At 48.8% G+C, this 26,829-nt stretch overlaps 1 protein-coding gene across 3 annotated transcripts in view; it reads right to left on the bottom strand.

Annotated features, from left to right (window-relative positions):
* Esrrg (estrogen related receptor gamma) overlaps window positions 1-26,829 on the bottom strand; it is a 203,283-nt gene that overhangs the window by 127,699 nt on the left and 48,755 nt on the right. For all 3 annotated transcript variants that reach the window (XM_033762038.1, XM_010642514.2, XM_010642515.2), the window contains exon 3: window positions 21,737-21,853. In XM_033762038.1, coding sequence (XP_033617929.1) covers window positions 21,737-21,853 — 117 coding nt within the window. The remainder of the gene's footprint in view (window positions 1-21,736; window positions 21,854-26,829) is intronic.

Below are 26,829 nucleotides of genomic sequence, written 5' to 3'. Positions count from 1 at the left end.
GGCCATTCAGCCACTAGAGAGGAAGAGAAGAGAAGATGGAGTCTCCATACCTTTTTGGCCATATTAAAACTGGTAAAGAGTGAACGGCTCATTTGGTCCCGGTTGTTGGTTGTTCAATGAGTGACCGAGTGTGGCACTCAGGTTCCCTCCCTCAGGCCCACAGGACTCAGAAAACACCCGCAGGAAGTGGCTTCCTTCAACCGGGTCTCTACCAAGTCACTTCCTCTGTGCACAGGAAACTGGGTTGGCGTTGGCGGAAGCTGCATCTTTGGGACTCATGGGCTACTAATGACCTCAGTACGCGATCTGTGTTTAGAATTCAGGGAAAGTGTGTTTCACCACATTCCAACACACAGAAGAATTCTGTGTGCAATTAAGATGTTTCAAAATACTGTTGTGGAGGGAAAAAAATTATTGTCTTTACTCATCAAGAGTTTTTTTTTAGAAAAGCCCAGGTTCTCAAAAGCATTGTGTAATTCTCTTCCTTTGTTTACTCCACCGAAGTGGACCAAATCTCAGTGAGTTCTGAATTAATAGAAAAAACTAATTTAGCTATTTTCCCCAAGGACATGGATGCATGTACATATATACATCTAAAAAAGATGTATATCTGACATACATGTAAAAATACATATGCATATGTTATATATAAAACACATGTGCATGTATATGTATATACAATTTATCTATGTCTACCCACACGCAGTGCAAAGCATGCGAGAGTATCTAGTCTTCAGAAATGTTGGAGGCTCAGATCTTAATGAAATTCATCCACATGAACTCAAGAAAGAGTAGGAAGCTCTCTGGCTTTGACAGCGGAAGAGGTAGAGAAAGGGTTTGAATAGGACACAGGGGACAGGAGGCAGCAGAGAACTGTCGTTCTCACATCCAGAGGCCCCCTGAAGACCACCTGAAGCAAATGAACACATGCCAGAAAGTCCTGGAGCCTTTGAAAGAAAAGAAAACACAAGACAGCAGTGGAAATCCAAAACCTGCTTTTCTTCCAGTTTTATGACAATACCAGAACTTTATATTCTGGGAAAAGACACACACTGTCCAGTATACTACTAACATGGGGCTTTATTCCATCATAGCCCTCTATTTGCTAGACCCAGATATTGTAAAGGGAATATTGCAAAACAGAACTTCATGTCTCGCTGTCTTGGCTGCAGCTGGTGGCTTGTGGATATGAACCCCATTTTTTAGAGCAATCTTTCCTTCTAGTCCTCTGATGTATGCAACTTACGTGTTTGCAAAAGCCCTTGCTATTCAGGAGCAGGGACAGACTCGAATTTCCACTCTCTCAGGTTCATCTGGTTGCCTCTGCTTTGAGCTATGCAACTGTGAGAAATGGGCCCATGGACTGGCAGATCAATTAAAGGATAGAATCATTCTGAACTTTCAAATGTATCGAACACATAAAACAGACAAAGCTAGAAGATTTTCTTAATGAAAAATTAATACATGGGACAAGCAGAATCCCCATCTTTGCATACAGGTTATCCTAAATATAGAGAGAGTACACACATGTATGTCCTAAAAGGGGTTCTCTAAAAGTCAGATTCACCTTTACCATCCACAAATCAGTGAAGCTAAAATTAATGAGGGTTTCTGGTTTTATTGTTTGCTCTCATTCCACAGGAAGAAAAAGCAGCAAAGAATAATAAAGAGGGACTCCTCAGTATGTGTGATGCGAACTTCTGAGGAAAAGGTAAAAGTAACTAACAGATCGTTCATCTGTTTGGGGGAAATATAAATACAGCTGTGGGTAGCTGGCTTTGTACACTACTCTGCCCTTTTCCCTAAATGTTTGAACCACTGGTTTGAGATTTGGAGGAAAAAACAAAACAGAGAGAGAGAGAGAGAGAGAGAGAGAGAGAGAGAGAGAGACTCTCAAACTGAGCTATCAGCAACATACAAAGCAAATTCCAGAATGTTAAGGACTTTCATTGTCTCTGAAGTCATTGTCACCACGTAATCCCCTCATTAAAGCTGAAGAAATGCTCGGATGGCAGCAAAATGAATGCAAGCCATTTGCAGTGATCTCCTGCTCACACCACCTCCAAAGGAAGGCAGGCACATTGCATAATCTGGTGGCGCCGCCCCTGACAGGCGCATGATTTATGCTCGGAGTCCGCAGGAGCACGGTGGCGGGAGTCAGATGCCCTCGGTGGGCCCGTGGGGTCGTGGGCTCCGGCCAGCCCCGGTGCAGCCTGGACACCGTGCGAGCTGGCCTCCCACTGCCCAGATCCCAACGCCTGCACGCGCCTTGACCTCATACCCAGCGCGTGGAACGTCAGATCCAGGTGGGCATGGTGGGTTCGCCGCACACTCCTCTCACACACAGATGCGGTGTGACGCACACGGGGCCCCAGCGAGGAGGTACAAGGACCGTCCCCGGGGACGGTCACCATGCAGGCGTGAATATTCTGCGGCTTGGGGACCCTTGCAAGTTCTGCAAACCTGCAGCCCAGGTAGGGGCAAGGAGAGTGAGGAGCCTCACTAACCCCTGGATCGATCGCAAGGATCGCGCTGTGGGATTAGGAGAAACGCACCTCGGCAGAAAAGCGGCACTCCCGTCAGTTCTGTTAATTATTTTCCAGATACAGGACACGCTCTCAGGACAACTGGTTCTGAGGGAGCCTCTGAATATCTGAGAGGGAGGTGAAAAGGGGTGGATAGAAGGACGAATCCCCAGCGGGCTGGATGGCTTCCAAATGGATCTTTACATTAGTTCTCCAGAATTCCTCCCCATGCCCCAAACAGTAACAACCTGGTAAAGATTGTGGTATTGGTTAAATAGGGTAGATAAACCTAATTACAGCTATTGATGTCAAATTACCACTATGCCGATCTCTAGCAGAAAGGATTAGCCCGCCCTTTGCTGGGAGCGGAAATGCACTTCACAGAGCTGCGGAGAACCAGCGATCCTGTTACTGCCCAAGCCCGGGATCCGGAAGGCACAGGGCTTGCTCGGGGCACCGGTGAGAGGAATAAGCACCGGACACCTACCTGGGAAGAGCAAGTCTTTCCGCCCCAACCCGGAGAAGGTCGGAACAGAGCTGCCGATGACAACTAGAGACACAGCCAGCCCCTTAATGAAGGAACGGCATTCAAAGACCTGCAAATTCCCAAGAAGCCTCTCCGCGAAGCAGGACTCCCGCGTTCCGCGGGGGAAGGCGGGCAGTGGGCTCTTTTGCAGCGCTCCACCTCAGAGAGAATTTCGTGACATGAACACAGCGGGATAGACTGTAAGTCACTCCGAACGCCTCCGGACTCAGCACTTCCCAGAGGAAAAACTCAAACAATTTGAAGTCATCACAAACCGCACCCAAATCCTTCTTCTAACTTCATTAAGGCCCGGTACTTAAAAATCATTCAGAGCAAGTGCTTTAATTAGAGGCTTGTGCAGTGACCGCAGGCACCCGGGCGGGGACGCACAGAGTCAAGGCAAGGTTCGGTGGGGCGGTAGCGGCCCTCACCCACGGAGAAGTGGGGGTGCAGAGAGCGGGTCCCCTTCTCCCAGGCTCGTGAGCTCCTGGCGGTAAGCCACTGTGCATGCAGAAAGCACAGAGACAGCAGGTTGGTCCTAGGGCCCTGGCGGTGCAAGCCCCGTTCTCCTTTTGGCTTTCTGGTTTCCTCTTCCTGTCCTCCTCCTCCTTCTCTGCCACCGGCCCCGCACACAGGCAGGGGAGCCGCAGATGACACGACTCTGAGGGACAGAACACAGTGGGGACACGGAGAGAGCCCAGAGAAGGAGCCCAAGGCTGGACCGACTCACTCTCCTGGTCAGCGCTCCAGACCACAAGGGAAGAAGCCTTGGGTTCCAAGCCACCCACAGCTTTCAACCCGAGGTGTTCAGACCCTGAAAGCGACAGCAGCAAGGCAGTTTCCAGGGACAACAGCGTCGCGAGATATTGCTGGTGAGTGAAGCCGGAAGTCCCCTCTTCCCTGAGGACTCTGATGCTTTCCGTCCTTGCTGGACCCGAATGAGTAAGGTAACAAGTGCAAAGAAATGGCAGGCGTCCTGGTGACACCCTGGACTAACTCAAAGTGACCATGCAGACACACGGCTGTTGGCTTCTGGTCCATGACAGAGTCTCCTGTCCCCTACCATTCGCCGAGGGGTCCCTGTGACCCTGGCCGCTCCTGCTGGCCCGCCTGTCACCTTCAGCTCTCTCTCACACCGGAGAGGATCAGGGGCTGGAGTCACACAGAGCTCTGCTGGGGGCCTCTGCCACCGACAATCAGAGAGAAAAGCACCGCGAAGACAGCCCAAGCCTGCTCTGGACCCAGCTTGGTCACTCTGAGGAGAAAAATCCCCAGGAAGATGATATTTGGGGTAAAGCAGATCTGATTTGTCTGTGGTATCACTGGGTAAGGTCCTGAATACGTGGGCATCAGGGGAAGAGTGGTAAGAGTAAGAACATCCCAGATTTACTGAGGACTTCCGTCTCTCAGACAGGGGGCCCGGCAATTTTAAAGTTTTTATTTCATTGCTTGGTGTTTTGAGACAGAGTCTCACTATGTAGTTCAGGCTGACCTCTTACTCATGGCAGTCCTCCTGCCTCAGCTTCCCGAGTGCTGGGATTACAAGCACACACCACCAGCTAAGCCCTTTAAATACATTATTTAATCTTTACAGCAAACTTGGTGGGACAGAAATTATTACTAATAATACCACTTACAGGTGGAGAAACCGAGGCTTACAAAACTCATTGGTAAATGGTGATTTAATGACTCTGGATTACTGGCAGATTTCACAATCTTAGTAACGTGTGTTACAGAACGCTGTTTCTAATGCCATTCTAACACCGTTCCAAACATACCGTCTCCGTTTTTCAAAGATATCAAAGCCATGGCTGTGTGGGACAGAATCCTTCTAGAATTCTGCATCATGAGAAGAAATGAACAGTCAGATCACCCCTTCTTCCTCCGTCTGCCTCAGCCTGGAGTTTCCTTCGGGAGCCCAACCCTGAAGGAAACTGAAAGTGAAAACAAAGATGGTATGGACCCTGCAGGGCTTCCTTTGGGTGAATGACCCCTGAGCTCTTCCACTCGCTGTGACTGATACAAGACGTTGGTGAGGGCCGGGCACAGGCCCAGGCTCCTGGCCCCTTTGCCGATTTCCCATGTGCTAAGGCCTCTGGTGTGCAGGCCCTGAATGAGGGTTCGGCTGACCCCAGATCCAGCTCCTCTGGGTTCCAGTGGAAATCGATGCCTTCACCAAGGCTGTTGGTTAGATTGTGGGACTGCAAGTTAAGTCAGGAAGGTGAGGGAGGAGAATTCCTAGCTTTCTCAGCTCAGGAACTTTCAAAGAGGCCAGTCCCTGAGTAGCATTAAAATAGAAATAGAATTACTTGTAAAAGCTGGGGGATTTTGTTCTTTCCTGCCTTCACAAAACTTTTGATAGATTTTTGTCTGCTGCAGCACATAACCAAATAGTTAAAGATTTGTGAGGTAACTGGGAGATTCTATGACATTTTTTAGGCACACAATGTTTGAATTGAATTCCTACACCTTCGACTTTGTCTCCATTAGGGAAGTGTTATTTTTCTGCCCTGTCCCCTCCCAATCCTAAAGAATGACTTCTGCAGGAGACCTCCAGAGACTCGCAATTGTGCAGAAATCCATTTTTCCGCAGACCTCAGATCTGGACCTGTGGACCGACGGCAAAGAATGAAAGGGCGCTGCCAGCCGACAAGGAAATCACCAGATAAAGACCCCGATGAATCTTGGGACAGACACCAGCCTGGCGGAGACCCCAGCACTAAACAGGAAGGGCTGCTGGGCAGACATATGAGTAGCTCTGTGCTTATCAAACCATTTCTAAGAGAGGGAAGAAATAGTCTCACAGAGACATCAAGAAACAGCAGCGAGCAAGGGTCTGTGTGGACATCGGGATGGGTTTCTGTCTGACACAGCCCGCTTCGCTGTCTCCACAGGGACGGTTCTGGGCCAGTGACGGCCCTGCCACCGAGGCCATCCCTGCAGCCAAGGTCTCCCAGCTCCCGAGCAGAAGCGAGAGCCACAGCCTCCAGCTGCGGTAACATCAGCCCTCTTGCTCTCTGACTGCCAAAAGGAGGTGGAAGATGTCAGCACAACAACATGTCCACAGATGTCGGGGCTCTGGCTTCCGCGTTTACGCGACGTGATTGTGACTGATACCAGTGGCTGCAGACAGGTCTGCGTCTTCTTATTTACATTCACTGTCTCATCAAATGTCTACGGTGAAGTTAGTGAAAAGCAATGTCATTCCTCACGGTTTCTTTTTCCGTTTTAACACTGATTGCTATATTATTATAGCGGTCAATATGAATTCAATAAAAACTGACTTTCAAAATACAGTTCAGCCATGAGCATGCACCTGTAAAGGATGATATGCTTATAATTTTTATATAATAATGTGCTCAGATCTACTACTCAGGAGAACATTATTCCTGTACCTGTTATAAAACCACAATCTAAAATTGTACCAAAGAAGGCTTCATGAAAAGGAAAGACGGAAAAGTTTCACTGACCATCTGCTATGTGACCATCATTGTGTTAAATGGCATGAAGGACACAAATAAGATACAGTCTGTTTTCAAGTTGTTCATGCTTTGCTCCGTGATTCGTATTGAGAACAAAATACTAAAAATGAATAATACTACGTACTGTTTTCTCACAGGTACTGCACCTGACGTCACATATAATACCCCACTTAAGCCTCGGATCTTGTGCCGTGGGTATACAATGTGATGAAAAGTACGATTACTAATATTAATGTTATTACACCACTCCCTGACAACTGCCTGACACCACTGCCTGACACCGCAGGGTGTTATACCCAGAACGTGCAGAACCACTTCATTTTAAAAATCATTACAGCGAGAGGCACGAGGTACGAATCCTCCCAGCCTTGCCCCTCGCTCCTGACGTCCCCCTTCTTGCCTCTCCCTGCAGCCGCTCTGCAGTCTCCTTCTGAGTGTGTGTAGTGGCGCTGTTGTGGCTGCCTCCGTGTCCTGAACCAATTCTCAGGGCCATTGTGACTTTGGGGACACGCCGGAAGTCAGGCAGTGCCAGGCCTGGACAGGACGATGGGGACCCCTCCGTGGCTCGACAGTCTGCCTTCCTCTCGGGTGGAGACATCAGGCTCTGATCTTGAGAAAACACTCCGGAAAGAGGCGTCCAGAGCCGCTTTGGGAAGTGGCGCGGACGGCGGGATCAGTGTTTGTGGGGCTGGACAGCCGTGCACCTTTCACTGTAGTATGAATATTTAAACAGCCACCGTTGGCCTCGGATGATTATCACTGCATTTCACGGGCCCGGCTCGGCGAGGTAAATGACCTGCTCGAGACAACACAGCCAGCGCAGAGAGCTGTGCAGTGGGTGCACGCGGCCTGGGGGGTGGCCCCGCGGAGCCGTCTCATTTAAACGAAGTTAAATAAGGTGAACTTAGTTCCTGGCTGTGTGAGACTCATTTCAAGGGCTCAGGGGCGTCACACATGCATCTGTCCCTAGGGCCCTGGCTGCTGGTCTATACATCTCCTTCCTGCGCAGGGAAACGTGCAGTCGTGTGCACAGCTGGGTGAAGCAGGAAAGAGGCCCGGGTGGTCAGACCTGTGCAGCGCGGAAAGATCGCAAACTGCAAAGGCAGCACTCGCTCAACACGGCCACCTTTTTCCTTTCCTTTCTTTCTTCTCTTCTTATTTTCCTTTCTTTTTTCTTTTCCTTCCCACCTTCCTTCCTTTCTTCTTTCTCTCTCTTCCTTCTTTCTTTCCTTCTTTCTACCAGAAGGTGGGTCTCACTCTGTTGCCCAGACTGATCAAGCACTCATGAGCTCAAGGGATCCTCCTGCCTCAGCCTCCCAGCTACCTGGAACTAAAGACATGTGCCACCAGGCCCAGCTTCACCATTCTAGCTTTTAATCTCTAGTGCCACTCTAGAGTCAGTGGTACGAAGCCAGCCCTCAATATATACTTGTTGAATGGGTGAATGAAGGGTAGTTGAAGAGAAGGAGATGAACTGACACCTATGCAATACTTGGATTGCCAGGAAAATGGAAAACAGCTCTTGGGGAAATCATCTCACCCTACCTCCAGGCCATACGGAGACTGGAGTACATTTCCATCCAGGAGGCGGAGGACAGAAATATTTATACCGGCCAACCCATGAGGCAAGAATTCAGTTTTCTTCCAAAATATTTCCAAAGTATGCCTGAGTTGATAATAGGCTAAGACTGGCTAAGGTCAGAGTCATTGCCATTTAATTGGCTTCAAGTATACGAATGATTATGATAACTTTGATGCCCACGAGGGTTAATAGGCACAGAGATAAATGTCTGGGGAGCACAGGGGCCATGGGCATGGGCCAGCAGGGCAAGAGGAAGAAGCCCATAAAGCCTGGAACCTCCAAGCGGGGACTCAGAGGTGGGAAGACTCTGGCTCTAGAGGAAACTGCGGAACCAAACAGTGGCATTCTGCACCGAAACGCAGAAACAGGAGAATGGCGCATGCGCTCCAAGACCTCCGCTGGTGAATGTGAGCCGACAACCCAGGGAGACGCCATTAAACGAGGGCTCAGGTGGCCTTAGGGGAAAACTTGTTACTATGAGGATGGGGCGCAGGCGAAAGACTTGGCTTCCTAGGGGTGACTGGCTCGAGACCAGATCTAGTGAAATCATGTGTTACGTTAAGCTGGGAAATGTTTCCTACCCCAGTTTTACACATTCTAGTTCTCACATTCCCCACCCCTCCCCAAGTTAGCTAAAAGCCCTGGTAAGAAAGGGTCCAGGCACGGCGGTGAGGACTGAGCAGCCCGTGTAGAAAGGACTTAGCAGATGAAACTGTAACGCTTGAGAGGAAACGGAGAAGAAGAGGCTGTGATCTCAATGTGATCTTCAGAGAAACAGACAAAGAGAGGGCTTTGCCACGGGTCCCTTCCGTCTCACGGTCATCTGTGGAACAAGAGGCTGTAAGAGGCTCTTCCTCCCGGGGAACTTACAATGCTGCCTCAGAAACCCCAAGGGCCGGGTAAGGGTGCGTGAGGCCAGGCCACTGACTTGGGATGTGTGACTTGCACTGATGTCTCCTTTACCACCCAGAGGAGGAGGAGAAAGAGGAGGAGGAGGAGGAGGGCGGCGTGAATGGCTTCCTGCTGCGGACGGAGCCCAAGCCCTTCACACCTGAGAGGCCCTCCTGGGCTGAGCGGGTGACGCTGAGGAGGACTGGCAGGTCCCTGAGATTTGCCGTGGCTGCCACGGAGCTGGCCTGGCTTTCGCACAGCACAATCTGCCATTCGGTCCAGCCCGCTTGGCCAGGAAGGCCAAAGATGGGCTCCCACCATGCCATCAGGCCCGGGGAATTTGGCCAGCGCCTGGCTCTCAGGCTGCTGCCAGCTAATTGGCTTTGGGGAAGCCGCTGACCTACTCTCCCGGAGTGCTCTGTAGACCTGGAACCCAGCCTGTCTCTCATCACTGACCAACCTCGGCCCGGCCAGCTGGCTGGCTATTTCGCAGACAGCTTGCCTTGGGGGAGCGGCTGGGTGGCTCCTCTACTCACAAGGCGAAGAGGGACAGGGACAGAGGGGCTTCAGAGCCTTCGCCACGTCTAAGGCTTTCTGTGGATGGAGGAGAAAATGCCAGGGCCTAACCAGAAAGCTGACAAGGCCGGGGACCTAGAAGAAGAACCACCTGGAGGGCTTCTGCAAGCAGGCTTTATTCCACGGAGTGCCAGCTCCCTCTGCCCTGAATCTCAGCACAGTGTCTTAGTCTAGAGGCCTCAGGGACACATATGCACGTCTTGGTGACAACAGACAGAAATCGCTGTCCGGGCTTGGTGGGAGGACACTGCCCACATGGTCCGCACGGAGCCACCGAAGGCCAAAGCTAGGGGCTCAATCCGCGGGGGCCCTGTGCAGTGCAAAGAAGAGTGAAAACTGGAGATGTCAGAGATGCCAGCTTCCTGCTTCAGGTTCACAAACAGGGATGATGAGAGCCACGATCGAATAAATGGTTAACTTTTGATAGCAGTGTAATTAAAGCCGGAGGGAAGGGGCGTGAAAAGCTGCTTCTGGTCGTTGTAGGCTTTCTGCCCCTGGGACACGGTCGCAGAGAGGGAGGAGGGACCTGGCTGAAAGAGTCTCAATGCTGCATCAATAAATGGGATCTCATCCTATTATAAAGCTTCTGCAGCACAAGAGAAGCCACCAACAGAGCTAAGAGACAACTTACAACGTGGGAAAAAAATTTTATCAGCTGTTCCTCAGACAAAGGACTACTATCTAGAATCTATAAAGAACTAAAGAGAATCAGATTCATCAAATACAAAGACCCAATTCAAAAATGGGCATCTGAAATGAACAGACACTTCTCAGACAAGTAAAAGCAGCAAATAAACATATGAAAAAATGTTCATCATCACTGGGCATTCGAGAGATGCAGATGAAAACAACATGGAGATTCCACCTCACCCCAGAAAGAATGGCTGCTATCAAGAAATAAATAACAAATGCTGGTGGGAAAGAGGAACCCTTCTCCATTGCTGGTGGGAGTGCAGACTGGTGCAACCACTGTGGAAATCAATATGGAGATACCTCAAAGAGCTAGGATTAGAGGTCCCATTTGACCCAGCTAGCCCTCTGCTGGGTAGCTTACCAAAATAATTAAAAGAATCATATCACAGTGATATATGCACACCCATGTTTATAGCTGCACAGTTTGTAATAGCTAAAACTTGGAAACAGCCCAAATGCCCATCAATTGGAGATTGGATAAAGGAGATTTTTTTTTAATAAAATGGAATACTACTCAGCCATAAAGAATGAGAAACTAATGACATTTATAGCTAAATGAATGCACGTTGAGGCTATGCTCTTAAGTAAAATAAATAGGGCACACGTGTAAATGCCAAAGTTTCTAGTGTGAAAAACTAAAAGTGTAAATAAGATTCAAATGGTATAACTGATGATATGAAATAGGAAGAAAATGGCTAAAGGTGTAGGGAAAGTGGGAAGGGTAGGGGAAAGGAAATAAGGGGAAAGCAAAAACATGAAAAAAGGAAAACAAGGTAACAAAGTCTTTGTAAATAGGGGAGGATGGAGGGGTGAAGGGAGGCCATGAGGATGGGAAGCAATAGGAACCAAGATGGATCACGTAAAGGTACAGGATCCCAGTGGTGAAGGTGACTGTGCTGTAGACCGGAAATGTACCAATAAGCTCGATGGGGAAAACACAAGAGTCTCGGTGCTACAAGTGGTGCGCGTTTTGGGACCAGGGCCCCGCGTCCCAGACAACTGCGACTGTAAAAGCATGCCATAAGTACACAGTACACACAATTCATATATATTTTAGGTATATTAAGTTGACATGTGTTTCTACATGTGCCAACTCCCCGTAGACAATATAATCATTATATAATTTAAAACTGTACTAATGAAAAATACAAACTGAAAACAATTACAATGGAGTAGAAAAATATAAGCAGTAAAGCAAAACATAACATAATTCATAAGTGTATTTACATTGTAACTGTATAATAGCACATATAAATATATAAGATTGTTTCAGGACGCCAGGAGCATGAGAAACTGATGATCTCCTAACTAAGACCCATGGTATAAGACCATGAAATGCAGAATCATGAAAACATTCATAGTTTAATTTCCCCCATTTACCAAATGGATAAAACAAGACTGTTCCGGTGGCCACATGGCCATGTTCTCAAAACCACTGAGGCAGGTGGTTCTCAAGTCCATGAGTGGAGACCACTCCTTTGGACAGGAACGTGGCCCCTAAGTTTGCTTCCTACAAATACCCAGGGAAGTCAACTTTGCCACAAGGAAACGTTTCCTCTCTGCTCTGATTTAAATTTAATAAAGTGCCATGCGCTGTTGGACAAGGACACAGACCCCTGGGGCAGGACCCGCAGGAAGTGAACAAGGACTGCGACGAACGTTTACTCCCCTGGTCTACCGCAACTGGGCTTTGGCACCGTCTGCTGCCCAGGGGCTTCGGTGGAACAGCCTCACCTAGCATGCCAGGGCCTGGGCTGCAGCCTCAGCACCGCGCCCCCGCCAAAGAAAAGAAAAGAATAGAAAAAGTTATTCTGAAGTTTATGTTGGGATCCGAAGAATCTCCGAGTCGGGTGTCAAGAGAAAGGGCCTCCAGCCCCATCCCGAGCCACACTTGAGCTCGCTCCCCGCATGTCTCTCCCAGCCGGGGAACCCGAGGCCTCCAACACAGCACAAGCCCTCTTGCACATTAAGAGGCGAACTCAGAGCACACGGCTGAGTTTCCAGTCAAAGGGAAAGGGCGGAGCTGGAGCAGTCCCACAGGGGCGCGCTCTGCGCACCCATAGGCCCGGGGCCCTCCACGCCGAACACAGAGGCGGTCCCTACAGCTCGCTAAGCAGCCCTGTATGAGGCAATTGCAGAGGATGGGCGAGGGATCCGGGTGCCTGCTACAGACCTGTCTCCTCCTACCCTGGGCAAAGCCACCGAGGACCAAAATCTTCCTTAGTGGGTTCCCTGTAGGGCTTCACACACTCACACACACACACACATCTCTCTCCTCCCTCTCTGTCTCCCTGTCTTCTCTCTCCCTCTCTCTCTCTCCCTCTCTCTTCCTCTCGTAGTGCATGGCCGACTCCCTCATGCATATTAAGCTCTCAGGGATACCTTATTAGCCTTACCTTCAAAATCTTGGCCATTCCCTGCGGACAGACACTTGCAGTTCTGTACCAACAAAATAAGAAGAAGTCGCCATCTGCTAAGGCAGCGTCTGTCCACGGAATGACTTTCTGCGGCACCTTAAATACATTCCCAAGTGGCCAAATGTCAAGGCACAGCTCACAAAATATGCTCCTTGCTATCGCTCATATTATAACTTGGAGTTTTGTTTAATTCCCTGCATTAATGAGGGAACTTCTCCGGATAGTATTACAACAGAGTGCAAGAAATACCAGTGGGGTCAAGGCAGTTCTATTAGCTGTCATCTAGCGCAGAAATATTTCCCTTGAATACCATTAGCGCTCTCTCCTTTTCTTTGTTCTGCTTTTTGAAGGCAGTAGGAACCCAAATCTCCCTATCTGTAATTTCTGTTTTTGACTCAGTAGCATCACCATATTAGACTTGAGAAGGGGAGAAAATCACCTTGGCGATGCCTTCTTCAGAGGTTTTTACAAAAGCGATTTTGTCAGTGTAAATCACAGAGCAGGCTGTTTAAATAAGCACAAACAAATCTACTCATTCCTAATGACCTGAGTAGCTTCAGGTTTTGTTTTTGTTTTTGTGTGTGTGTGACCCTACCTAGAAAAAGCTACTGCATTTAAATAGCCATTTTATTAAAGTGGGAAATCTGAAGCAGAAGGGTAATTAGAGAAGTAACTTGCTCTTCTCCACTCCCGCTGATAGGGGAAAGCCCAGAACCCCCGAGTTCTCTCTGCTGTCTATAAATCAAGACTCAGGCTGGGCTGCTGCACAAGAGCTCAGGGATTGTTTTTCTCTTTGCTGGGGACTCAGGACAACTGGCTGGAGAACAGTGGTGGAAGCTGAATGAATAACCTATAATCTGTGGTGCCTCTCTCTCCCTCTCTCTCTCTCTCTCTGTCTCTCTCTCTCTCTCACACACACACACACACACACACACACACACACACACACACACACACACAGAGCCTTCTCAAAAAGACTGGAAATGACTACAGTGAATTCTCAGAGTACACAGGGCCTCTACACTAAGAATTCCCTAACAGTGGAAGAAGGCGAGCGACCTCTCCCTGCGTTTCCCCCTATTTCTTCTACTCTGAAACCTTAGCTCATCCCTATCAATCCCCAAGTCTGAGAAAAGTTGAACACCTTCTGTTGCACTCGTGACTCTCTGGGGCCGACCTTTGCGGAGCCAAAGGGTTTTTTCGATTGGCACAGACGAGCCTCAGAGACAGTGCTAGCCCAGCAGCCTGGTGCACAGCTGTGACCTCAGCTACCCAGGAGGCTGAGGCAGGAGGATCACAACTTCAAGGCCAGCTTGAGCAATTCAGGAAGACCCTGTCTTAAAATAAAATGTTGAAAATGGCCTGGGGGTGTAGTTCAAGGGTGAAGTGTTTGCCTGGCATGTGTGAGGCCCTGGGTTCCACCCCTGGTACCTCAAAACAAACAAATGAAAACACACCAAGTCAGCGTCTTGCTCCTGCCGTGCTGAGCTCCCAGCTTCCACTCAGTGTCCCAGGGACACCTCTGCCTTCCAAGCCACCGCATCTGCCCCTCCCCCGGCCCCTCAGCCTCCCCTGTCCTCAGACTGGCGCCCAGAGCCACTCGCTCCGGCGACACAGGGACCAGGCAGGCACCAGAGCTGAACCCTGGGTTCCTCTCCTTGCCTAATGAGAAGCCAACAGCCAGGGTCCCATTTCCATCATGAGTGGAGTTTTTTCTTTCTCTTTGGTTTTTTGAGGCAAGGTCTCGCTGTACAGTTCAGGCTGGCCTCGAACTTGCTTCGATCCTCCTGACTCAGCCTCCCAAGTGCTGGGGTGACAGGTGCGCCCTACGATGCCTGGCGTGAGTGGAGTTTTAACGGGACAGTGAAACCCTCTACCTTTCTATGATGAGCAGCGACTTATTCCATTGCTCATTTTCAGCTTCCACTTTTAGTTTGTCCAGAACGAGAGGGCTCACAAATCCACACTGCTGCCTCACTGCTTTCCTGGAGACTCTGTGCTCCTATATTTAGACCCTTAAAGTGTGAAAAATGCCAGGCGTGGTGGCATGCACGCTCCTATATAACCTCAGCACGCAGGAGGCAGAGGCAGGAGGATCACTGTGCGTTTGAGGCCAGCCTGGGCTACATAGTGAGACCCTGTCTTAAAAAAAAAACAAACTCAAAATTGATCACCCCTGTAACAGCCACATACTTTAAAGAGGTCAAATCAAATAAGAAATCAATAAAATCAAATAGAGGTGTCAGTAAAATCCACCATTATGTTATTCATTTGAATGGCACATTTTCCCCAGAGGAAGTATTTAGGAGGCATTTAAAATTATATATAAGCATGTGCTTCTCTGTTGTCAGTACTTTTCCTTTTTAAAAAGTAACGATACTTCGGCTGGCCACAACCCTGGCCATCTGTGATGCAATTTTAGAAGCCCACGGGACTAAAACTATATAAACTGTACTTGAGTATGTAGACCAAAGACAGTAGGAAGTGTGGAGAAATACAGGAGGAAAGTTTTCCACACACAGGCAGAATATATAATCAATACTTCACTCCCAAAGTATACAAATGCCTATTAATTGCTCTACGGTTCCACTGCTCACTTCTGTCGACTTTGATAAAAATCACCTAGTTCTTTTTCGTACCGGGGATCGAACTCGGGTCCTTGCGCTTGCAAGGCAGGCCACCGAACCACTGAGCTAAATCCCCAGCCAAACCTAGTTCTTGATCTTCTAGAAAAGTGAAAAGGACTCAAAGAATGGTCAGCTCAAATAAAATGCCAGACTCGGTGTGATGGCAAACACTTGTCTCCCCAGCGCTCTGGCAGGGACAGAAGCAGGCAGATCTCAAGTTCAAACCCAACCCGGGCAACTTATCAACTTAACAAGACGCTATCTTCATTGACTGGTAGATCAATCATCAGCCCACCCATCAATGGCTGGAGATGCCACTCATTGTGAAGGCCCTGCGTTTAATCCCTGATCCGCAAAACAGTAAATAATTCGCCAAATAGCGCAATTCCCTCTCCATGCCCATTGAACTACAGCCGGCACTGCAGGTCCGGCCCAAAGCTCCACAGGTCCCCTCCTTCGGGGTCCCTCAGGCCACACACTGATTGGCACCAGGTTAAAATAAAACCTGTACCGTTTCAGGTCTGCTCTGCGGAAATGGAGACTTGGGGTCAAATGGACTCGCTCAAAACCTCAGCGCTAAGTAGCGGAAAAATGAGAATTAAAAGCTAAAAGGAAGCATCCTGTTTTCTCAGGCAGAAGCAGCTCGCTCTGCATGCACGGAGATTGACTAAGACTCACTTCAGTTCTAGGGGTGTTTCTGGGGCTCCCCTCGTCCTCCTCCCCATTTCGGAACAGAGGAGTAAGCGGTCACCCTCTATGCAGCTAAAGCATTCTTCCCCGCAGTGTGAGAGGAAACCTCTACTTGGGCCATAGACCCTCTTCCCCTTCTGTGTGGTTGTTTCTCAACATCTGCCTTCAGGTCAGGATCAAAAACCCACTTTTCTTATGAGATTTCTGAAAAAATTCCTCCCTTACTGATGCGCATCTTGAATACCCTCTGAAAGGGGCTGGGGATCTAGCCCAGTGGCTCTCGGGAAAGCTCCTGCAGGGTCAGAGCCCTCGCTGAAGGGTGACACAGGTGGCGCGAGCTCGCGTCAGGTGATCCGGCAGGTCACGTGGTGTGGGGTGCACGTGACACTCAGACTCCACCCCCCCCAGTGTGCATGCACCCGGGAACCTTGGTCTCCCCGAACTCCCAGGCTAAGGAGGAGTGAGTGATGTATGCCTCGTCCAGGTAGGGAGATGACCTAGGGACAGGGCTTGAAGCCTGGTCCATCTGACCCTGAAATGTGACTGTGGCTACCGTGGACCCAGCCCTTCCACGGCTGCCACGCACGCAATCTGAGTAAGGGGCTCTGTATCTGTGTGTTTACTGGCAGCCGAGGATGGACCCAAGCCCTCATGCATCCTGAGCAAGCACTGCAGCAATGAGCAGTACCCTGGCCCCTGCAGAATCTCATGCCATTCACACTTAACTTGCAAATCCTATCACTGATATCTGTCTCTGTCTCTCTATTTTTGAGATAGAGTCTCGAACTGTATTCCAGGCTGGCCTTGAACTCACTTCACTCTGTAGCCCAGGCTGGCCTTGAACTCGCAGTGATCCTCCTGCCTCGGCCTGCCCAGTGCTGGGAGTACAGGTATTGCCACCACGCCTAGCTGATGGGATCATTTTCTGGGTCACAGGGCTGAGCGACAGTTTGGTTAAAGAGAGTAACCAGTGCCCTTCCTTGTCTGAACTGTGCTGTCTCCTCACCCTGCCTCTGCAGGGAGTCTGGCTTGCCAGGGAATGCACGCCTGTGTGTAAATGTATGTCTTTCACTCACCTGCAAATGTGAGAGGAAAACACGAGTGCCATAGGGAACACCACTGTGCCAGTAAATATCAGAACGTCCTTCAGTGCTGTGACCAGTGAGTTCTACACCTACGTAAAATAATTATTGCTTTCATAAAACGTCTCTGTTTGCTACTGACAGAGAGAAAACTGAACCAGGATGTCCAACCACAGCCTTTAAATAACCAAGGAGAGGGGTCAAAATAAAAATAAATCTAGGGCAGATTTATAGGTGCACCTTGATGAGTTCATGTTTTTTCTTTCAAATAAGCAACACCTGGAGAAACTGGAAGGGGTGTTGGGAGCAGATACACTGTCACAGATGGATTTCTCCGCGGTGCAGTATGGAACCACGCGGGGCAGACACAGAGACCAGGGCATCTGTGGGTGCTGAGCTCTGAACCTCCAGCCTCTGGACAAATTACTGTTTGCTCACCTGCACCTCTCAGGTCTATCGTAGATTAGCATCTTGTCGTTTTGCCCAGCACACATTCTTTGTTGGGTCTTTTTCTTTTTCCTTCCCCTGGAAACTATTTTTGTATCGGTAAAATAGGGAAGAAGCGTACTTCGTTCAGATATGATCCCTGTGCGGGCCAACGAGAAGGCCTAATTTATAAGAGTGCAGTTCTGCACAGACGGATACAATTGGAATACGCTGCCACCAACCACACAAGTATTCTCAGTGCGCTGTGCCTCGGTTACTCCAAAACCAGTCAGTATAACTAACGGTCACTACTTCTCAAGCAACAAAGGTCTCCGCTTTTCCATAAACCACTGTTTTAATGAAATCTTCTTCATCCCCCGGGCAGCGCTTTATCTGGGGCGGACTTGGCGCGGAGCTGAATCAAAATACCCGTTCGAGGGGAGAAGGGTTCCCATCAAAGCTGCTGAAATCTGATTTCATTTCAGATTCTTGAGCTAATGTGGTTCTTTGTTTAAATAGATTTTTGCCTGTCAATTTCCAGCCCCGCTGTTCCATCCGCCTGTATGGACCGCTGCGGTCAACACGGGGGTTGTAGCAGCAAATTTTATTATGGACCGGTAATTGAACCGAACAGGTTTACATTTGAATAGATTTACTGCGTCCCGATATCTGACATCCTGCCCGGGGCCGAAATCCCTGTGCATCCATAAAGGCCCATTTAAGATGGTATCATTCTCTCCAGCCTCCGAGAGCCAGGCTGGAGCCAAGGAGATGGCCACACGTAATCGTGCATTTGTATGCAGGGCAAAATCAATATTGCAATGCATTTCTTAGGTACAAAAGCAAAGAAAATATTCCTTATTTACTCAAAAACAGCTCATCTTTTCTATCTGGAGGAGCGAGGAGGGGGGGTCACAGAACAGATGTTGTGCCATCCAAGTGGACCGAAGGCAGTAAAGACAAATAAACTAGCACTTGAGAATATCAGAAACAGCAGTGATTGCCTCGGAGACACGGCTGGGTAAGCAAGACCAGAGAGGTAGGAACTGCCCACGAACGCTGCCCTTTACTCAGACCCAGGTGCTCAAACCCAGACCTCCCTCTCTCCCTCCATTCTCACCGCCCTTTAGTTTACTCCTGTTAGAAACCACCACGGTAAGCCTGGAATCCCAGCACTCGGGAGGCAGAGGCAGGAGGATCACTGTGAGTTCGAAGCCAGCCTGGGCTACATAGTGAGTTCCCGGGCAGCCTGCGCTCCTGAACTCATAGTGAGACCCTGTTCACAATGGGAAAAGCTATTCAGCGGAAATGTTTTCTTTTTCCTCCTCCCTAAACCCAGAAAGACAATCAGTTCAGCAAATGACACCCAGGGAATCAAAGTGATCTGAACTCCCATTGCCTTACAAATGGAGGATCTCCGGGTGCTTTATTTTTTAGAAAATAAAGTCCACATCTAGGACACGCAAAATGTGTGCAATGACAGTTACTTTTAGCACACTTACAAACTGATTTGCTTTTTAAACTTTTCTCAACATTCAAGTTTGAAACCACTCTTTGTTAGGTTTCTGCGAATGTGCCTAGGTTTAGCCCAAATCACGGCCCAACCTCAGCAGCCACATAAACGTAAAGAAAATAAAAGTGGATCGGCCAACACGTGTCACACCCCGAATTACGCTGTTTATTTTGTCAGGTGGTCGGCACAGAGCCCACATTCTGAATGAGGTCTCCTTGGTTATTCTCCTACGGGATTGAAGCTGTGGCAAGGACAAAGCTTTTCACCGGACAAAGTAACCATTCACCATCACTGCAAGAAAAAGAACCCGTCTGCGTCACCTGGGTTGGGTGGGGTGGGTGAGGTTGCCCTTGTCAAAAATGGTCATTTTGGGGAGAGTGGTAGACATGTACAGGGGCTGGGGAAGGAATGGAAAAGGAGGGGCATGGAGGGATGGACAGGATCGAAATGTGCTGTAAGCACGTGCGAAAACATCCAACACTTTACCAACTTATGTGCGCTTACTACTGTGCATATATAAATCTGGGAAAGTGGTTCTTTCAGCGTTTTCACTGCCAAGACTGCTGGAGCCCAGAACAGTGCCTGTCTCATGAGAGGGCCTCAAATATTCAGCAAGGAGCCCGACGTGGCAGCACACCCCTGCTCCCTTCCATCTACCTGGGAGACTGAGGCAGGAGGATCTCTTGAGACAAGGAGTTTGTGGCCAGCCTGGGCAACAATAGTGAAATTCTAAGAAAAGAAAAAGGCCTAGGTTCCATCTATAGGATCCACAGCAAAAGAAATATTTAGCAAACAAAATATGAGTTTAAAACGTTAACTAAAAAATCCAGAGTGCCAAAGGCTATAGGGCAAAAGGTGTTTTTCCGCCTCTTTTTCATCTTTTCTTTATTTTGGTTTCTGTCGGTGTTGCAGGTGGAATCCAGGGCCTCACTGCCCTGTGTGCGCCCTGGCCCCAGCACAGCCCACAGCTGCACCGGGCCTTCCCCTGGCTCCCTGCCATGGACACATAAACCAACGATTTGTTTATTTTTTACTTGACTATGTCTCTTGGTCGTCTTTTCTTAATGTTAATTGTTAGGCTTTATGTTTGTTTGTTTGTGGCTCTTTTTCAAGGGAAGAACCAAACTGAAGGCATCGAGCTCTCAGAGGGTTGAGAGGGTTTCCTTTGCTCCTGCTCGGCACAGGAGAGCGGATAAACCTGGCATGAATTCCGTGCTCCAGACAAAAATCTGATCTACTTGCCCTCCTATGTCATGGCCACAGGGCAGCAAAATCTGGAGCAAGAAACTGGGTAAGATCAGGAGATCTGGCAATTTCACTGTCACCCACAGTCCTGTCCAACATGGTGAGCTCATCCAGGGTCTGCTTGGATTTAGAAGGCCAAAAGACATGCTCTCCAGTAACAACAAAATTTACAGATTTCTTACAAGGTAAATCCCAGGAACAAAACCTATCTCTTTGATGTCATAAAAGCTATACATTTAAATATTTCATTAACCTAATTTTCTTCCTTTATTTTATTTATTTATTATTATTATTATTATTTTTTTTTTTTTTGGTACTAGGGATTGAACCCAGGGCTTTCACACTACTATATTTCTGGTGAGCTCATCCAGGGTCTGCTTGGATTTAGAAGGCCAAAAGACATGCTCTCCAGTAACAACAAAATTTACAGATTTCTTACAAGGTAAATCCCAGGAACAAAACCTATCTCTTTGATGTCATAAAAGCTATACATTTAAATATTTCATTAACCTAATTTTCTTCCTTTATTTTATTTATTTATTATTATTATTATTATTTTTTTTTTTTTTGGTACTAGGGATTGAACCCAGGGCTTTCACACTGAACTATATTTCCAGACCTTTTTTTCATTTTTTATTTTGAGACAGGGTCTTCCTAAGCCCCTAAATTCCCCAGCCTGCACTCAAACTTGCAATCTTCCTGCCTCAGCCTCCCAGAAGCACGGGGATTACAGGCTTCTCTCAGGTTAATTTACCACATTTTCCTTTGTTTCTTCATAAAATTACATTTATCTTAAGCTCTGGTGACTTTTCGGGAGAAACAGAAGCCTCGGTACAAGCGTACAATGCACACCTCTGGGACACACATGCACAGGGACACAAAGAAGTCAAGAATGAGGTGGAGAGCCGCTGCCTCCAAGGAAAGAACATTTTTATCTCCACCTCAGATGCAACGGGCACCTCACGAGACACACTGAAATATACAAAGCCTCAGGACCTCTGAGAGGCATCCAGAGTCCTGTGTTCCAGTCCTGCCTCCCGGTTATGCCCTCCGCCAGTGGAGGCAACGTGTTTGCCATGGGATGCACAGCCCCATTCCTATTTTATGTTCGCCCTTTTCATCCCCAGTGCAGAGCAGCTCTAATATCACACCAGAAACTGTGGTGGAGAGAAGTCCAGAGACAGAATCAGCAAAGGACAAGGCACACGAGGGCAGTGACAGTGACAACGGTGACATGAGAGCTCTCTGAGCCTCGTGAGCAGGGGAAACGCAGGCAGACCGAGTCAGCAGTCCCGCCTTCATCTTGCTTCTCCTCCGCACTGCAGTGGGCCAGAGGGCAGGACCATCCGGTGCCCTGTGGGTCCTCCCGGGTGCCTGCTCCTTGATGTCAAGTGGCCCTGGCCCCTGTGCGGTTCCCAGCACCCCAGCCCCCAGGCCTGAGGCCGGGCCGGTGGACCTTACCTTCCTTGAGCATGCCCACTTTCAGGCACTTCATGAAGCGGCAGGCCTGGCAGGACTTGCGTCTGCGCTTCGTGATCTCACACTCGTTCGTGGCAGGGCAGCTGTATTCTATGTTACCTAGGACACGAAGTCAGAAGGAGAGAGGTGTTAGACTCTGGAGGCCAGGAAGTTGGTCTGTCCCCAGCGACACGCCTCCTGCCCCAGCGACACGCCATGCCTGCTACTGCCACTGGCTGGGCAGGGCGGTGCAGGCCTGTGGTCTCGGCACACCGGAGAGGCTGAGGCAGGAGGATCGCTGAGATTTTGAGGCCAGCTGGGCTATATAAGGCCAGCTTGAACTACACAGCAAGACCCTGTCTCAAAAAAAGAACAGAAGAAGAAGCCAAACTCTACTCTTGGGCTGTCACTCTGGGATTTTTCTTTTGGAGACTAAAGAATTTGTGCATGACCCTTACTGTCTTTCTGACACATAGAGTCATAAACCCCACAGTGCAAAACTATCAGTTTGCTGGGGGACCGCAAGGCCAGCTCTGACAGGACGGACGCAGAAATGGAGCTGTTGTAGCTGCGAGAATGACCCAAGCGGCAGTGCCGCCCCCTCCCGCTCGGTGGACGCGCGCTGACAGCTCGGCGGCCGTGGCGGCGACATCTGCGACTGACCCGCGTCCTTCATCCCACACAATCAAGACCCATGGAAATGTTATGAACCCTAAACCGCTAGGAATTTATGTCCCCTACATCGGTTATGGTGACACCTGCGCGCTTGAGATGCTAAGCACAGAACGGAAGAAGATTCGAACTCGGAATGAGCGCCCTGGGTGATGCAGCCCAGACGGTACCCGGTCCGTGCCAGGCCCCCGCGGCCCTGCAGCGCAGAGAAATCAGCGCAGAGGCTGCCCGGGCCGCAGCCAAGATGAGATATCCGGGATTCAATCACAGTTGGCGAACACGGATGTGTGTTGATTACGCTTCTAAAGACTGACGTCTCCTCATTAAATAGCGCATTCGTGGGGTGCAGGACAGAACCAACCCCAATTTCTCACCATTGCTAATTCCAGTGATGCCCAGCCCTCAGAAGAAATCAGCGCAGAGGCTGCCCGGGCCGCAGCCAAGATGAGATATCCGGGATTCAATCACAGTTGGCGAACACGGATGTGTGTTGATTACGCTTCTAAAGACTGACGTCTCCTCATTAAATAGCGCATTCGTGGGGTGCAGGACAGAACCAACCCCAATTTCTCACCATTGCTAATTCCAGTGATGCCCAGCCCTCAGAACTTCTGGGAACTGCTCGTACCGAGGTGTAAAACCTGGGCGTCAGCACTCAAGACCCGCCTGGGCACGCTGTTGCGCTAAATCATCACTATAACAGTATAAAGGCATTTATTTGCAAGAATAAAAGCAGCTACTTTTTTAACACGAGGTTAAATAAGAGTGCTGTCAGGTGTGTCAGTAGAATATTCACCATTACCTTCCTCAGAAATGTTAATGATGCCATACTCCTGGAAAAACCAGGATAAGGGAGCAGGAATCTGAACATTAAATGAAACTCTTTTTACTGCATTTTCTTCAACCATCCTTAGAAATTTATTTTGCCTCAGGAGTATTGCTAGTAATTTCCTAAGGGTTAGGGTTCCACTGCCCTATCCTTCCATTCTGTATGAGTGCTCTGTATTTCCAAAGAAACTGGAATCCAGGCGTGGGTACACACCTGTAAGACCAGCACTCAGAAGGCTGAGGCAGGAGGATCACCAAGGAGTTCAGGGCCAGCCTGGGGTACATAGCAAGTTCGAGGCCAGCCTGAACTGCAGAGCAAGACCTTGTCTCAAACTACTAAACATAACAACAATACGATAAAATAAAATGAAACCTAGGCCTTTGCCCTCTTAGGAATAACTGAATAATGAAGGCTTAGAAGAACCAGAAAAACAGTGCTCAGCAGCTTTGGCTCGGGAGCTGAGGGCAGGGACATGTTTAAAAGTGCTTTAAAGTGAATCCTCCAGAGAGCGGCTTTGCCGGGCTAGGCCTGCGTCCTCAGCACTTACGAAGGAGCCCAGATCCGGGGACAGGCTGGGGGCGGGGCCCTCAGTGACAGGAGGACCCCGCTGGTCCAGCACAGGACAGCGGAGCGCAGCACGGTCCGAGCACACAGGGTGCGCTGAAGGGCGCGCTTGGACTCTGCTGCAGAGACCAGCGAGGTGAGAAGGGGCAGGCGCACCGTGGGGTGGCACAGCCCCCCTGGGAGCTACAGGACCGCACGGCACCCCGCAGGCCTTTCTCTGCGACAGGAAGGGTCCAGGCTGCTCCCAAACCACACGCTTCACACGGAAACACAGGAGGGATAGATCGGCTTCGCGTGTCTTGCTCAGCACATCCGCAGTCTCCTCCCTGACTTACTCCAGGAGGAAAAGCTCCCTCTTCCGGCCTCCGCGGCTCATCCCCACCCAACCCAGGGACGCCTTTGACCCACGCCAGTGCACAGATTCTGCCCTCGGAACCTTCCCTGTTGCTTCTGTGCTCTGAGACCGTAAAAACAAAAAGACGGAATGAAAAGAAGCATTTGAGCCCCAAACGGTGCTGCTCGGAGCACCCAGACAACAGGACGGCCTGCGTGGCGTGGGTGTGGGACGGCGTTCTCAGGACGCACAGGAAGTCATCTGCGCACTTTTGTTTTAAATGTCCTAAAATGGAGAAAGAAAGAAAACTACTGTCCAGTGTTAAAGGTTTCTTCCATTCTGAAAGTGACCCGACTCTTCTTGTTTTCCTTTCCCTGTCCCTTTCTTTCTTGATTTAATGGTTGCTTGGTTGGTTTCTAAACAGTCTGGACAGTCTACAAAAACAGGAAACAATACATTAAGGTACCGCTGGGGCTCTATGATATGGATGAATAGTTTCTGGTGTACCTGTAACTTTTATGTTTCATTCCTTTATGTTTAGCTCGCTTTGCAGTACGCAGAGTTTGCCTTTCTTGTGTGGAGTCGGGGCACATACACAACACATCTTTAATCCTTCTCTCATCCCCTCCTCTCCTCTCCCTCCCATCTCTTGATCTCCTTCTTCTTTGAGAAAGATCCACCTCCCTATTTTCTATTGTCTTTTATTTATACTTTGGGCTTCTCATATAAGAGAAAACACATAATGTTTTAAGCTCTTGTGACTGATCTATTTCACTTAACACTGTGGTCTCAAGGTGCATCCGTTTTCCAATAGATGGCTGGAGTGTATCCTTCTTCACGGCAGAGTAGTACTTCATCGTGTATAAATACATCCTCTTTCCCCATTCATCTGTTGATGGACACGAAGGCTGCTTCCAGATTTAGCTCTGATGAACAGCAGTGCTGTCCACACAGCTGTGCATGGATCACTTTTAAAATGTCATAATTATCCCCATGCACATACGGCTTTTTTTTTTTTTTGAGAGAGAGCGAGAGAGAGAGAGAGAGAGAGAGAGAGAGAGAGAGAGAGAGAAACACACCCAAACTTATACTTCAAGTTAAGGAACATGAGAACACCAAATGTGCCCCCAAAGGTTTATGCCAAACTCTCTGATGCTTCCTCAGAACAGTCTTGAGGTCACTGTACAAACTAGAAAGCACCGATCACGCCTCCTTTTCACTCAGAAACTCTGCGCCCTCCTCACCATATCAAGAGTCCCCGAAGGGCCGGGGTCTGGCGTCTCGGGAGTGTTCGGAAAATCACCCAGCTCTCACAGAAGATCCCCAGGTCTTCCACTGCGTGGAACAGCAGCGAGGACCCCAGGACAGCTGCCTCTACCACAGGTCCCCACACGGCCTGCGACCGAGCCACCTGCTCTGGACCGATCCTGTCCTCTGCCACCTGAAACCAGGTGGGCCAGGCCGTTAGGAACAGGTGGTCCGGCCACGAGTGGGGAAGCGGAAGCAGGAGGATTCCATGTGCTAGACCAGGTGAGCTACACAGGGAGAGCTTGTCTCAAACAAAGAGAAAGAAAGATGTCTTGATATTTGACTCTAAAGTTTAGGAGGCTGAAGGGAATGGAATTAATATGAGAAAAGGAACAAATGGAAACAAGCCTTTGTAGATAGGGAGGGGTGGAGGGGCTGAAGGGAGGGCAGGAGAGTGGGGAAAAAACGAGAACCAAGATGGACTATGTAAAGGCGCAAATTTCCAATGATGAATGTCATTATATTATATACCTAAAATGTACCAATAAAATTAAATTAGGGCCGGGAATTTAGCTCAGTTGTTTCGCCGCCTGCCTTGCAAGCACAAGGACCCGAGTTCGATCCCCAGTACCAAAAAAAACCCAAAACAAAACAACAACAACAACAACAAACGCCAGGTGTGTGGTGGTGCACGGCTGTAATCCCAGCACTCCGGAGCCTGAGACAGGAGGATCGCTGTGAGTTCGAGACCAGCCTGGGTTACACAGTGAGTTCCAGGTCAGTCTCAACTACATAGTGAGACCCTGTCTCAAAAAGCAAACCAACCAACCAATCAAACAAACAAAAAATTAAATTAAAAAAAAAGGAAAACCAGAGAGAATTGAAAAAATAAAGTTTAGCAGGCTAACAGAGTAAAAGGAACACCACTCTGCCCTACATAAAGACAAACTCTAGGCATTCGTAGGTGAACGGATGCAATTCGATGTCATGATGTTTCGTGGCATAAGTCAGACGCATGAGCTCAAACACCAGTTTCTCTTATGCAAGAAACCCAAAGAAAGAATAAAACAGAAGTGAGATAAATACCAAACAGGGAGACGTTCCTATGGTTCCCCACAAATTCTGTTGTTTTAAAACTATTTCAATATATATGCTAATTGGTTTCACTGGTACGACTCATCGATTGAAAAGAAAGATTTATGTTATTATGTTTGTTTCTTTTTTGTAGGAATCTTTTCGGCTTATGTCTTGTACTATAAGTTGAAGACAAGAATGCACAGTATTACAATAACTACTGTTATTCTTCTATGATTTGATTATGAAATTTTATTTTTTCTTGAAAAAAAATTATTTTAAACACCATGAACGTTTAAAAAAAATAAAGGAAAAAGTCTCAGAAGTGTTGGTGGGGGCGGCGACTTCCTGCCCTGAGCGGCCAAGGCCAGGTGG

This window comes from Fukomys damarensis, unplaced genomic scaffold, assembly GCF_012274545.1.
Source record: "Fukomys damarensis isolate Sample0158 unplaced genomic scaffold, DMR_v1.0_HiC HiC_scaffold_11, whole genome shotgun sequence".
In the NCBI taxonomy this organism is placed as follows: Eukaryota; Metazoa; Chordata; class Mammalia; order Rodentia; family Bathyergidae; genus Fukomys; species Fukomys damarensis.
The sequence above is the reverse complement of the archived record's forward strand: the minus strand, read 5'-3'. Positions and strand labels throughout refer to the sequence as shown.